Source organism: Salvelinus fontinalis, chromosome 5 (genome assembly GCF_029448725.1).
Source record: "Salvelinus fontinalis isolate EN_2023a chromosome 5, ASM2944872v1, whole genome shotgun sequence".
Classification (NCBI taxonomy): Eukaryota; Metazoa; Chordata; class Actinopteri; order Salmoniformes; family Salmonidae; genus Salvelinus; species Salvelinus fontinalis.
Window position 1 is genome coordinate 46,839,290 of NC_074669.1, and position 14,589 is coordinate 46,853,878.

Here is a 14,589-nt window from a genome sequence, read left to right on the forward strand (position 1 = left end):
GTACCTCAATAAAATGTAAGATGGGGCTTTAAATGCATAAGTGTCCTATGGCACTTATTGCAAGAGTATGTAATGATGAGTACCATGTTACCTGTAATGTGTATATAAAACTGTATTCCTATCGTACAGTATATGGAAGAAAATATGTAAAATTAATATACAATTAAAAAAAGAAAACAAGGTTACTTTTGTCCTCCAAAGAGGGGGGTGGATGGGCCAATAAAATAAATAAAGAGTATGTACAGTGCCTTTAGAAAGTATTCACCCCTCTTGACTTTTTCCACATTTTGTTGTTACAGACTGAATTGAAAATGGTTTAAATGTAGATGTTGTGTCACTGGCCTACACACAATACCTCATAATGTCAAAATGGAATTATGATATTTCTTTATTTTTTTTATTTGACTAATTAATTAATAATGAAAAGCCGAAATGTCTTGAGTCAATAAGTATTCAACCCCTTTATTATGGCAAGCCTAAATAAGCTCAGGAGTGAAAATGTGCCTAACAAGTCACATAATAAGTTGCATGGGCTCACGCTGTATGCAATAATAGTGTTTAACATCATTTTTGAATGACTACCTCATCTCTGTACCACACACATACAACTATCTGTACGGTCACTCAGTCGAGCAGTGAATTTCAAACACAAATTTAACCACAAAGACCAGGGAGGTTTTCCAAAGCCTCACAAAGAAGGGCACCGGGTAGTAGAAGGGTTAAAATAATAGTCAAGGGGTATAAATACTTTCTGAAGGCAATGTAAGTGGGGTTAGGGTGGTGAGTTTCCCCTTTCACTGTAAAGAGCTTTGGATGTCTAAAAAAGTACCATGTACAGTGGGAAGAAAAAGAATGTGAACCCTTAGTTACCTGGGGTGGCAGGTAGCCTAGTGGTTAGAGCGCTGGGCCAGTAACTGAAAGGTTGCTAGATCAAATCCCTGAGCTGACAAGGTAAAAATCTGTTCTGCCCCTGAACAAGGCAGCTAACCCACTATTCCTAGGCTGTCATTGTAAATAAGAATTTGTTCTTAACTGACTTGCCTAGTTAAATAAATAAATAAACTGAATTTCTGCATAAATTGGCCATAACAATAGACAAACACAATCTGCTTAAAACTAATAACACACAAACAAGTATAATTGTTCATGTCTTTATTGAACACACCGTGTAAACATTCACAGTGCAAGTTGGAAAAAGTATGTGAACCCTTGGATTTAGTAACAGGTTGACCCTCCTTTGGCAGCAATAACCTCAAATGTGGTAGGCTTGATTACCAACAACGACGAGACGGCCTACAGGGAGGAGGTGAGGGCCCTCGGAGTGTGGTGTCAGGAAAATAACCTCACACTCAATGTCAACAAAACAAAGGAGATGATCATGGACTTCAGGAAACAGCAGAGGGATCATCTCCTTTGTTTTGTTGACATTGAGTGTGAGGTTATTTTCCTGACACCACACTCCCCCTATCCACAGAGGGTGGAAAGTTTTAAGTTCCTCGGCGTACACATCATGGACAAACTGAAATGTTCCACCCACACAGACAGCGTGGTGAAGAAGGCGCAACAACGCCTCTTCAACCTCAGGAGGCTGAAGAAATTCGGCTTGTCACCAAAAACACTCAAACTTTTACAGATGCACAATCGAGAGCATCCTGTCGGGCTGTATCACCGCCTGGTACGGCAACTGCTCTGCCCATAATCGTAAGGCTCTCCAGAGGGTAGTGAGGTCTGCACAACGCATCACCAGGGGCAAACTACCTGCCCTCCAGGACACCTACACCACACGATGTCACAGGAAGGCCAAAAAGATCATCAAGGACAACAACCACCCGAGCCACTGCCTGTTCACCCCGCTATCACCCAGAAGGTGAGGTCAGTACAGGTGCATCAAAGCGGGGACCGAGAGACTGAAAAACAGCTTCTATCTCAAGGCCATCAGACTGTTAAACAGCCATCATTAACATTGAGTGGCAGCTGCCAACATACTGACTCATCTCTAGCCACTTTAATAATGGAAAAATTGATGTAATAAATGTATCACTAGCCACTTTAAACAATGCCACTTTATATAATGTTTACATACCCTACATTACTCATCTCATATGTATATACTGAACTCTATACCATCTACTGCATCTTGCCTATGCCGTTCGGCCATCACTCATTCATATATTTGTATGTACATATTCTTATTCATTCCTTTACACTTATGTGTATAAGGTAGTTGTTGTGAAATTGTTAGGTTAGATTACATGTTAGATATACTGCATGGTCGGAACTAGAAGCACAAGCATTTCGATACACTCGCATTAACATCTGCTTCAAATTTGATTTGAAATGTTTTCTGTAGTTGCGGATCACCCACTACAATAGTTTACAGTTGGGATGAGGTTTTGATGTTGATGTTGGTGTGCTGTGCTGTGCCTTTTTTTCTCCACACATAGTGGTGTGTTCCTTCCAAACAACACAACTTTAATTTAATCTGTCCACAGAATATTTTGCCAGTAGCGCTGTGGAACATCCAGGTGCTCTTTTGCGAACTTCAGACGTGCAGCAATGTTTTTTTTTGGACAGCAGTGGCTTCTTCCATGGTGTCCTCCCATGAACACCATTCTTGTTTAGTGTTTTATGTATTGTAGACTCATCAACAGAGATGTTAGCATCTTCCAGAGATTTCTGTAATCTTTTGCTGACACTCTAGGATTCTTCTTAACCTCATTGAGCATTCTGCGATGTGCTCTTGCAGTCATCTTTGCAGGACGGCCACTCCTAGGGAGAGTAGCAACAGTGCTGAAATTTCTCCATTTATAAACAATTTTGTGAGTGTTTTTTATGGGGCAGGGCAGCTATCAAAATCTCCAACCTCATCTCATTGATTCGACTCCAGGTTAGTTGACTCCTGACTTAAATTAGCTTTTGGAGAAGCCATTAGCCTAGGGGTTCACATTCTTTTTCCAACCTACCCTGTGAATGTTTAAATTATGTATTCAATATAGACAAAAAAAGACAATCATTTGTGTATTTTTAGTTTAAGCACACAGTGTTTGTTTACTGTTGTGACAGATGAAGATCAGATTAAATTTTGTCAAATTTATGCAGAAATCCAGGTAATTCCAAAGGGTTCACGTACTTTTTTTTGCCACTAAGTCCAATTAATCATAATTATTATTAAATGTTTTGCCATCTTCCATAACTTGAAGAGCCTTTGTACAGAAACGGGTACAAAATACCAAAAAGGTGTACTGTTAAGTTAAATAAACGACTATAGTAGTTCATAGATGCCAAATAAAGTAACAGGGCTGAAGTTGATCTTAAATCACCCAAAAATAAACACATTTAAAACTAAAACAATTCTGTGAACATTTCTATGAAACAACGTTTTACTTGTTTTGAAAATAAAAGGTAAAATCAAGGTGTCAATTTGTCAACATGCCATTTTAAAAACAATGCAGATATTGGAGTAAACCTATTTTGGGTTGAGACAAGTAACCGAGTTTGAAAAAGACATCCAATTACCACTTTGCATTTAGAACGGTTGGTTTTATTATAGCTAATAAATAAAGAAACCATTGATGGATAACTTGATAAAATGGTGCTGCGTTCAATTACTAATCGGAACTAGGAAACTCTGAAATTTCCGACTTGATGATTCGTTAAACGCGGGACGTGTATAACTACAACCAGTTAGCAAGTCGGAAATGTTAGTTTCCTAGTTCCGACTACTACATGAACGCGGCATAAATACATGTCTCTCGTCTGCCCCTGCAAACCGGTCAACATACGCGTCATCACACTCCCTAATCTGATTGGTCAAGTAGGCGGGCCTTCTGACTTCGACGATTACAATATTCGTACCGCACCTCAAAATATATTGTAGTATTGCTCGCGTTCTTTTGTAAAACCAATTATAAATAGACCAGAGAGAATTGAAGAGAGGTTTCGCGGCCGTGCTAGAATCTTGATGTCAGGGTTTCACGTCTTTTTCTTCTGAAGACGCCATTTTTGAGAGCGGCTGGTTGGATCGCATGTTAGCGCACTCCCTCGCTCTCCCCACTTACTCACTTTTTCTCCCTCTCCAGTGCGCACACACACGCAGTCTGTCTGCTACTCAGACTCTTGTTAAAAAAACATTTATGCTTGATCACGAGTGTGGTCGGAGGTTTCGTATGGCGGGTGTGACGCAATTGCGGAGCAATGAGGGGAATGCAGGGGCCGTGCGCCTCGAATTGTGTAACAAAGCAGAGGACTCTGTATAGCTCCGCATTGACATGATTGGTTGACGGTATGTGGGGGCGGGAGGTCCAGTATAAACACTAACTCAACTTCCTTGACAAATTCCTTCACGATAGTTCAGCTAAACGCAAGATGTCTGCGCAGTAAATGCTTTACAGCCACCTCAGATGCAGATTGACCATGTAAAGCCTGTAGTCATATACACAGAGACCATTCTCGGACAGAATACTGTGTAGCACAGGCCAATTCTCAACCAGGGAGACAAAGGGTACATTTGGGAGCAATGCAAGAGAAATTTCATTTTGAAGAGTGCAGATATATGCAGGGTTGGGCAGATTACTTAAAAAATGTAATCCGTTACTGATTGCAGTTATATAAAAAATTAAGTAATCAGTAACGGAAACTTTTGGATTACTCAAAAGGAGTAACATAATCCGATTACTTTTGGATGACTTTCACTTTAACACCCTGGCATATTTTAAAACCTTCTTGAAAACGTGCAACTCTATGGAGTCTAGATGACTGTCTGATTGACCAGTGGGCCAGGTGCAAAACATTTTATTAAGATATTTTTAATAAGAAATGTGTATAAATATAAACAAGTTCGGAGTGGTCTGTCATGTAACAATACAGATAGAAGCAACTGAGATAAGACAAACATTAGACAACATGCAGCTGCTAGTTTATACATATCAAAGGAAATTCCACCCAAAAACAATCCTTTTTTTCATTAGTCCATTGTTGACATAAGCAAAACATTTGGGGACTGTCAGCAATCAAGTTTTCAAGATATGTAACTTTCAAGGGATTGCTTCTCTTTCTCACAGGTAACCTCTTAACAAGTCTTCATCCCATTCCCTTAATTTCTCTATCTATAACATCCTTCAGCCTTGCCCCCATGAACTCCCCCCATCCCCTGAATTAAAAAAAGTCCTAAAAACTAGAACTGTGTCAATTACATCCCAATTTCAATCAGTACAGGGATTGAAATGCTCTCCTATTACATGGACATATACCATGTCTATTTCAACAACTCACAGGAAATGAAATGGAAATGTTCACAGCTGTGCTCACTTATAACTGTCCAGAACTCCAACTAAAGAAGCTTGTAACACACACACACACACTTCATGAATGCCCCTTTTAAAAAATGCCCATCCCTCCTTTTCACTCAGTCCTCAGTATTAGCAGTAATCTCAGTATTGTCAACTGGGTCCGGAGGTTCTGATGGCGCCCCCCTGTGTAAAAAAGAGAGAGAGAAAGAAAAATAATGACATGACTGAAAGATGCACAGACAGACCAGTGGTGTAAAGTAAAATACTTTCAAGTACTAAAGTAGTGTTTTGGGGTATCTGTAATTTACTTTACTATTTACATTTTTGGCAACTTTTACTTCACTACATTCCTAAAGAAAAGAATGTACTTTTTACTCCATACATTTTCCCTGAAACCCAAAAGTACTCATTACATTTTGATAGGAAAATGGTCAAATTCACACACTTATCAAGAGAACATCCCAGGTCATCCCTACTGCCTCTGACCTGGCAGTCTCACTAAACACAAATGCTTAGTTTGTAAATTATATCTGAGTGTTGTAGTGTGCCCCTGGCTATCTGTCAATAAAACATATATTTTTTTTAATTGTGCATTCTGGTTTGCTTAATATAAGGAATTTTAAATGATTGATACTTTTACTTTTCATACTTAAGTACATTTTAGCAATTCCATTTACTTTTGATACTTAAGTATATTCAACACCAAATACTTTTAGACTTTTACGAAAGTAGTATTTTAGACATACACAGCGGACAGACATGCATATTACAACTAGTACAGAAAGTTGGAATACATTCACGCACAGTACACATTCGTCAACTGTATGTTCCACCATAGTTTAAGTCGGAAGTTTACATACATCTCAGCCAAATACATTTAAACTCAGTTTTTCACAATTGCTGACATTTAATCCTAGTAAACATTCCCTGTCTAAGGTCAGTTAGGATCACCACTTTATTTTAAGAATGTTAAGTGTCAGAATAATAGTAGAGAGAATTATTTATTTCAGATCTTATTTCTTTCATTACATTCCCAGTGGGTCAGAAGTTTACATACACTCAATTAGTATTTGGTAGCATTGCCTTTAAACTGTTTAACTTGGGTCAAACGTTTCAGTTAGCCTTCCACAAGCTTCCCACAATAAGTTGGGTGAATTTTGGCCCATTCCTCCTGACAGAGCTGGTGTAACTGAGCCAGGTTTGTAGGCCTCCTTGCTCGCACACGCTTTTTCAGCCCCCACATTTTCTATGGGATTGAGGTCAGGGCTTTGTGATGGCCACCAATACCTTGACTTTGTTGTCCTTAAGCCATTTTGCCACAACTTTGGAAGTATGCTTGGGGTCATTGTCCATTTGGAAGACCCATTTGCAACCAAGCTTTAACTTCCTGACTGATGTCTTGAGATGTTGCTTCAATATAGCCACATAATTTCCCTTCCTCATGATGCCATCTACATTGGGAAGTGCACCAGTCCCTCCTGCAGCAAAGCACTCCCACAACATGATGCTGCCACCCCCGTGCGTCACGGTTGGGATGGTGTTCTTCGGCTTGCAAGCCTCCCCCTTTTCCTCCTAACGTAACGATGGTCATTATGGCCAAACATTTCTATTTTTGTTTAATCAGACCAGAGGACATTTCTCCAAAAAGTACGATATTTTTCCCCATGTGCCGTTGCAAACCCTATTCTGGCTTTATTTATGGTGGTTTTGGAGCAGTGGCCTCTTTCTTGCTGAGCGGCCTTTCAAGTTATGTCGATATAGGACTCGTTTTTACTGTGGATATAGATACTTTTGTACCTGTTTCCTCCAGCATCTTCACAAGGTCCTTTGCTGTTGTTCTGGGATTGAGTTGCACTTTTCACACCAAAGTACGTTCATCTCTAGGAGACAGAACACGTCTCTTTCCTGAGTGGTATGACAGCTTCGTGGTCCCATGGTGTTTATACTTGCGTACTATTGTTTGTACAGATGAAAGTGGTACCTTCAGGCGTTTGGAAATTGCTCCCAAGGATGAACCAGACTTGTGGAGGTCTACCATGTTTTTGTCTGAGGTCTTGGCTGATTCCTTTTGATTTTCCCATGATGTCAAGCAAAGAGGCACTGAGTTTGAAGATAGGCCTTGAAATACATCCATAGGTACACCTCCAATTGACTCAAATGATGTCAATTACTTGTGTCATGCACAAAGTAGATGTCCTAACCGACTTGCCAAAACTATAGTTTGTTAACAAGAAAAGTGTGGAGTGGTTGAAAAACGAGTTTTAATGACTCCAACCTACGTGTATGTAAACTTCCGACTTCAACTGTACACACACACCAGTGGAGGCTGCTGAGGGGAGGATGGCTGGAATGGAATAAATGGAATGGCATCAAACACATAGAAACCATGTGTTTGATACCATTCAACTCATTCTGTTCCATCCATTACCACGAGCCCATCCTCCCCAATTAAGGTGCCACCAACCTCCTGTGATACATACATACACACACAGGCCTACCCAGAGTAAGGTGGCGGGGGTGCGTCATGCTGCCCACTGCTGTTCAGGGCTTCGCCATAGGAGGGCAGTCCTGGGGCGATGATCCCAGCTAGAGGCACTGTCTCTGGGGCAGGCTGGCCAGCACTGAAACAGATGACATAAAAGTAATACTAGGTTAGGCTACACACAAGTAATGTTGGCCACACACAAGACAAAATATGGAAAGACTCAGGGTCCATTGCTTATTTCTGAAATAATGTTTCTGCTATGTAGGGCTATCCGGGATTACATAAACCTATGTTATCATGTTTCTAATACCTCATGTAGGCTACTGTAATTAAAAAATAATAAGACAATGTACTTTACCATATGTTGCTACTATGTAGGGATACCAGGGATTACATAGGTCTTTATCATTTTAAATTTGCTGACAGGGAGGGCAACCAGGCAGTAGATGCCTTAGGCTATACTGTTCATACTTACACTCTAAGATCGACACACTAACATACATAGACACAACACACACTCTCAATCTTACCTGCCTGCCGTCCTACCAGCCTTGTTCTTGTAACAGTAGCAGCCCAGCACCGTGGATATGACAGCAGACACTAGAATAGCCAAGATTCCTGCCACTAGACCCGACACATCCACTCTGGGCGCCGTGTCTAAAGAACCAACACAATAAATACATTTGCAATGTACATTATATTAAGATTACAGCCTGTGCGATTATGATCCACAACACTAGCATCATCCATAGAGAAACATGAGGACAGTCATGAGAAAGTAAATGTCAATATTGACTAAGTATAGATTTACTAAAAGCCCCCCCCAAAAAGGTCTTACTGTGATTGCTGGTATATGTGTCCCAAAATACATTCTGGGGAAAATAGAAAATGAATTCCAAGTAAATTCCTAGTATCCAATTAGTCAATTAATTGAACAAGCTTACAGTATTATTAATGTGTGTAAATAATACATAATTTACAACAGACTTTCATGAAAGGTACCACCACATTCACTGGCCCCTTCCCTCACCGTTTGGGGTGTGTCCTCAAACACCTCCCTGGCCTCCTCGAAGGTGCACACCTCCTCCATGCACTCCCTCTCAAGGTTGCCTGGCGTCACCAGCTCCAGGTCCCATTTGTTCCAGAGCAGCGAGCGAGACAGGTACGAGGACGCAGACTGTTGTCCCAGGAACACTGGACCCATAAAAAGAGAAAGAGAGAGACAGACAGCGTGCGAGAGACAGAGAGGGAATAAGACAGACCGAGAGAGAGAGGATATTGATGGGCATGAGATTGAGGTTGATATAATCAGAGATAGAGACGGAGCCTCTTTCTCTCTCACACACACACACACACACACACACACACACACACACACACACACACACACACACACACACTAGCAATCATTTATCATAAGTCTGACTTCGACAGACAAAAGTCAGTATTGAATGGATAACCTCACAATCAGATATAAATAGAAAAAGTGAAGCAAAAGAACAATTGCCCGACACAGTGTTTCGCAAACTTTTTCACTCAGTCCCCTTTCTATCTTTGGGGACACCGCTCCCCTACACTGTCCATGATACAAACTGATCACACTCCTCTTGTTGGAGGAGAGAATTTTGCAAGTTTCGAACTTATTTCCTGCAATTCTATAAACTTTCCCATGGGGTGGGGATTTTTTAAAACAGCAATTCTGCACATTTTGCCATGTGGTGGAGAACACATTTTGCAGTTTTAAAGCAAATTTCCTGCAATTCTACATATTTTGCCATGTCTTGTGTGTTCATGTGATAATTGAGTGACTGAAACATTACAACAAAATCAACGGAAAAAAAAAAAAATTCTGACAAGTTATAAATAGCTCTCTAAAGGTCTGCAATGACAAGAGGAAAACTGATTCAATATCCAATCATGAAATTGCACATTTGTAATAGTAGAATGCACACTTTCAAAAGTAAGTTAAAAGCCCAACTGAGTTCCTTAATGGTTCACAGTTTGGGCACCACTGGCCCAATATTACCCTTCATGAAATAGGGTGAAAGAGGATGGGGTAAACTTGCCTCCAAAACAAGTTGAACTGAATTCTCTCCCTCTCAGAGATAGTGCGCACACTTGTGGGTGTTAAGGACAAACAGACGCAGTGGCATGTATTCATGGATGCCAAGGGAAGCCAGGCTTCCCCCCCCAAAATTGACCAAAAAATTAATAACATTAAATAATTTATCTTTAGTCTCTCTGTGTTTCATAATTTTTCTTAAATTTGCAAGAAGAGGCTGAATGTATGTCATCGGAGAAAGCATCCAAGACAGCACCTCTTTGTCTCTGTATCTTTCTGATGCTGTATCTATCTGATGCTGTCTGGTCAAAAAGAGTATGACATTGTTGCCGCTCATAGCGCTGAATGCAAGGGAAGCCAGCGAACATTTGGCCACCCTTGAAAAAAAAAAGTAGAAAACAATAGCAGATCAGCATTGAGCTAAACTGAGTGACCCCAACTGTGAATGGTCCTGGCGCACAAAAACAGTGTCAAGGGAAGCCAGTTTGGATTTGGCTTCACAACAATCACTGACAGAACATTTTGAATTGTTATCATTGTCATCCGGTGGCTAGCTAACTAGCTAGATAAAATTGCCCCTGTCCTAAATTACCCATGGATGGAGATTGGGATTTAGACTTGTGGTTTTACTTAATTCTCCGTACTGGCCAATGATTATAACAAAGATTCTGATCCAATCAGAAATTCATACATTGTGCCCCTGGCCTGAGAGGATGGAAGTTCAATATGTAGCTAGATGTAGTAGGTTAATGTTAATTAGCTGGCTCATCGTTGCCCATGAAAGGAAGTTAGCGAGCAAGCATTTTTTGCCATTGTGCACCTGGCCTGAGAGGATGGAAGTTCAATATGTAGCTAGATGTAGTAGGCTAATGTTAATTAGCTGAAAAGAAGTTAGCGAGCAAGCATTTTAGCCAGGTAGCCTAGGACAACAAAAACTAAAAGTGTGTAGACAGTCATAGACAGTTTCGTCAACATCAAAGAGAGGAGCATAGCATTTCTCAACAAGTAGGGTGAGTCAACATGTTTTTTTCTACAGCCAGCCAGACAGACAGACACATATTTAGCATACGTTGATTGAACTAAATCGTTTTTGTTATATTTTAGTTGTCACTGTATTAGACTAAGCATAGGTGATTTGATGATGTTGAAGTTGAAATAGTGCTGGAATACTGAAGGCAGCTCCTGTTTTCTTTGCGACTTGCGGTAACTTTCTGTGGTTCTAAATCTGTTTAAAGCTGTTTAGTAGCAAAAAAATATCTGAAACATCAACTTGCTTGACGATGCTGTAGGTCATGTAATTGTTTGTTACATGCAATATGCTTTGTGGACTTCATCAGACAGAGGTTGGTCTCCGGGTTTATGATGAAACAAAGGTGTGGTTGAATTTATTCTGCCACTGTGTCTCCCTGTCTCGGCCTTAGGCCTATTTATTACAGTGGCAAGCATATGAACTAACAGGTTATAGAGCAAACAACACAATTATCACAACACATAGGTTGTAATATGGCTTTTTCTTCCCTGGCTTGGTTTCCCCAGTGATTTTACCCACACTCCACTACTGAACAGATGTGTGTTTACCTTCATTGTGGTTGTAGACAACTCTGGCGCAAGCCAGGGGGAGCAGCGACAGCATGCCAATACATATCTCTGCCAAGTCCGGCATTTCTCAAGCAGGAGACAACTGCAACAAAATATATTTATTAATTATTTCTCTAATTAAATATGCCATACTCAAAACATTATTCCGTGATTTTCTCATGTAAAAAAGGCACCCACACATCTTTAAAAAACGACTGACTATGTCGCCCTCTCTTGTCGCCCACAAAAGCTACTTTTAGAATGTTTCGACATCGAATCACATAGGAACAAATACCTACATTGTAGCGTATCGTAGGCCTACTGTCTTATAAATAATAAGGAATATAAAGAAATACATTTGAGAGAAACATTTTTTCGGTTGCATTGAGAAAAGAGAAAGCACAATTAACGATAATTAATTATCATAGCTATATTTATATCGATAATAAACAATTGGCCAGTGATGCCTGCCCAATGATTTTGGTCGAAAATAATTGATCGTTTAGTCTAATTCGTTAAAACGATAAAATATGATCCTTACCTTGTGTTCTCGGGGTTTTCGCTTCGAAACTAGTGAAAAACTGAATATTTAATCCTCTATTTACAACTCGCTCACCCAGGCTTTCCTTAATTTAGGCCATTACTATGAGCTATTATATGCTAATTCAGTTGTTGATATTATTTTCTTTTTTAAATCGTGCTAATTTACGACAGAGAAAATATCTACACAAATGTACCTGTTAGACAAACACCCTGCCTATAACGTCACACGACATACCTGTTTTACAACATACCCTATGCTCATGGGGGTGTGAGGGCAGAAAGGAGGAGTTTCCTGAAATTGTGTGTGAAAGAGAGATCAACAAGGATCTTAATTTCCATATGCAAACAGTTGCTATCAAGTTTACTTAGTCTAGTAAGTACCATGATAAAACTAGAATTTTCTGTAAATTAAAACGTTAGAGATTTGTTATGTTTACTACTGTAAAGACATTCAATACTATGCTATAGCCACAGAGTGGGGGGCTAAAGTGAGGAATCTGTGAACCCTGGGCAGTGGCGGTTCTAGCTTGTATGGCTACCTGGGCAAACCCCCATTAAGCACCCCCCCCAACAACAAAAATAAGACAAAAGAAAAAAGTAACAAAGACAAATAGAAACAAGTTTGTGTTGATTTGGCACTCGTGCATCAATACATTACCCATCCCCCAACACTGTCAACTAACTAAGTCAAGACTAAACCAATTCACTTTGGTGGTGTGCAGACTGGTTTTATATTATTCTTAACGATTTCGCACAAACCAGAAAAAAATGCAACAATATGTCTGTGAAACTATATAGTCACAGTATTATGAATTAATTGTGGTTTATTTGGTAGCATTTTGTAGTGTGACTGATTTTACTAATCGTATTAGTCCTCTACCAAGTTAGAGGTGCGCTATTTGATAGCCCCTTACCTCGAGCTCCCAGTGGGGAGACCTGCCCCCCTCCCCATCTCATACTTCCTCGCCCAAACCTGGGCCCGAACCAGGGACCCTCTGCACACATCAACCACAGTCACTCACGAAGCATCGTTACCCATCGCGCCACAAAAGCCACGGCCCTTGCAGAGCAAGGGGAACAACTACTTCTAGGTCTCAGAGCGAGTGACGTGACCAATTGAAACACTATTAGCGCGCACCACCGCTAACTAGCTAGCCATTTCACATCGGCCACACTCACTCCCCTTTTGACCTCCTCCTATTCCGCAGCAACCAGTGATCCGGGTCACGGCACCAATGTAACAGTATAGCTTCCGCGACCCTCTGCACACAACAACAGTCACCCACAAAGCATCGTTAACCATCGCTCCACAAAAGCCGTGGCCCTTGCAGAGGGGAACAACTACTTCTAGGTCTCAGAGCGAGTGACGTGACCAATTGAAACACTATTAGCGCGCACCACCGCTAACTAGCTAGCCATTTCACATCGGCCACACAGGGAACTCATGAGTACCACATTTTTGCCTTTCTTTGGCAAGTAGGACACTAGGGAAGTGTCGGCCGTGAACACAAACTTAGAGCAATTGATAGGCCTGTTCCATGTATTCAAAAGCTGAGGTGGGAGCTCTGGGTTGTTTTTGCGTACTGTTCCTACCATCGTCAGCTTCCTCTTAAGGAGCTCCTGTCCCAGATTGTGCGAAGTAAAAAAGTTATTGCATGTGATGTTGTGGTCACAGAGCCTGTGTCATGTCCAGGACAACCCACAACCCTTGGTTCTTCTCAGGGGCTCCTCCACCTGGCCTCCCCCGTATAGGGTTTAGACGGTATGTACTGCCTAACGTTTGGCACAGGGTTGTAAAACAGGGGAAGGCGGTTCACCCATTTCTCCCACACTGACCTGATTGCAGCAAGCTTGTCTCTCTGCCACCAAGCTGGTCTGGTGTCTCAGTTACCAAAGCGGATAATCCTGGAAATAAAGTTTCTGCATCCCACAGGGATTCCCCATTGGATCTGAAAACACTAGCAATGATAAGAACCCCAAAGTATGCATGTAAATTGTCCCTCTCCTTCCATCTCTCTCCAAAAATCCACCTTCCCTCCAAATTAGTGCAGTCCAAAATGATTTCCTGGATGGAGTCTGGAATGAACAGTTCAAAATAAGACTATGTCCTGCAATTGAGTAACCGCCATCCGCGTCGGCCCTGGTTGCATCCTTATCACATTGGCAGCCATATGCGGGTGGCTCATTCCTTGGCCAAGAAGACCATTCAATTTCAAAAAAATTTGACATCCATATTTCTCCTCCTGCAGGCTGCTGATGAGCTGGTTGCTGATGGGCTGGTCCTGGGGCATGCTGAGGGTCAATCTCATCCTCCCCTTCCAATTCACTGTCAGACTCCGAATTAACAGAGACATGATCCTCAAATTTCGGAAAACTCCTTCCACACTAGCTTCTCTCTCTGCGAAAATAATTTCAAGGCCCTCTGAGCAGAGATAATTTTTGCCATACTGATTGATTGTGGTAAGGAGCTACACATGCAAAGCTATTTGTTGTGTCCCTCCCCCAATTTGCACCAGGCTGGGGTAGAGTGTGGTAAATACACTGCTCAAAAAATAAAGGGAACACTTAAACAACACAATGTAACTCCAAGTCAATCACACTTCTGTGAAATCAAACTGTCCACTTAGGAAGCA

General features: G+C 41.0%; 1 protein-coding gene across 1 annotated transcript; it reads right to left on the reverse strand.

Moving 5' to 3' along the window:
- Nucleotides 1-4,781: 4,781 nt before the first annotated feature.
- LOC129854781 (transmembrane gamma-carboxyglutamic acid protein 2-like) lies at nt 4,782-12,219 on the reverse strand. Its single transcript, XM_055921933.1, has 7 exons — nt 11,955-12,219; nt 11,414-11,516; nt 8,804-8,967; nt 8,612-8,645; nt 8,304-8,430; nt 7,787-7,909; nt 4,782-5,471 (listed from the first exon to the last, which is right to left on the reverse strand). The coding sequence occupies exons 2-7, from the start codon at nt 11,496-11,498 to the stop codon at nt 5,405-5,407; spliced, it is 600 nt and encodes a 199-aa protein (XP_055777908.1). The 5' UTR covers nt 11,499-11,516; nt 11,955-12,219; the 3' UTR covers nt 4,782-5,404.
- Between the last annotated feature and the right edge of the window lie 2,370 nt (nt 12,220-14,589).

Excerpts from the sequence above, each read along its gene's own strand:
- LOC129854781 (XM_055921933.1), bottom strand. The coding sequence starts at position 11,498 with ATGCCGGACTTGGCAGAGATATGTATTGGCATGCTGTCGCTGCTCCCC. Across the intron at positions 8,431-8,611 it reads CACATATACCAGCAATCACA|ACACGGCGCCCAGAGTGGAT; the intron begins GTAAGACCTTTT and ends TTGGTTCTTTAG. Across the intron at positions 5,472-7,786 it reads CCCCCGCCACCTTACTCTGG|GGGGGCGCCATCAGAACCTC; the intron begins GTAGGCCTGTGT and ends TTTTTTACACAG.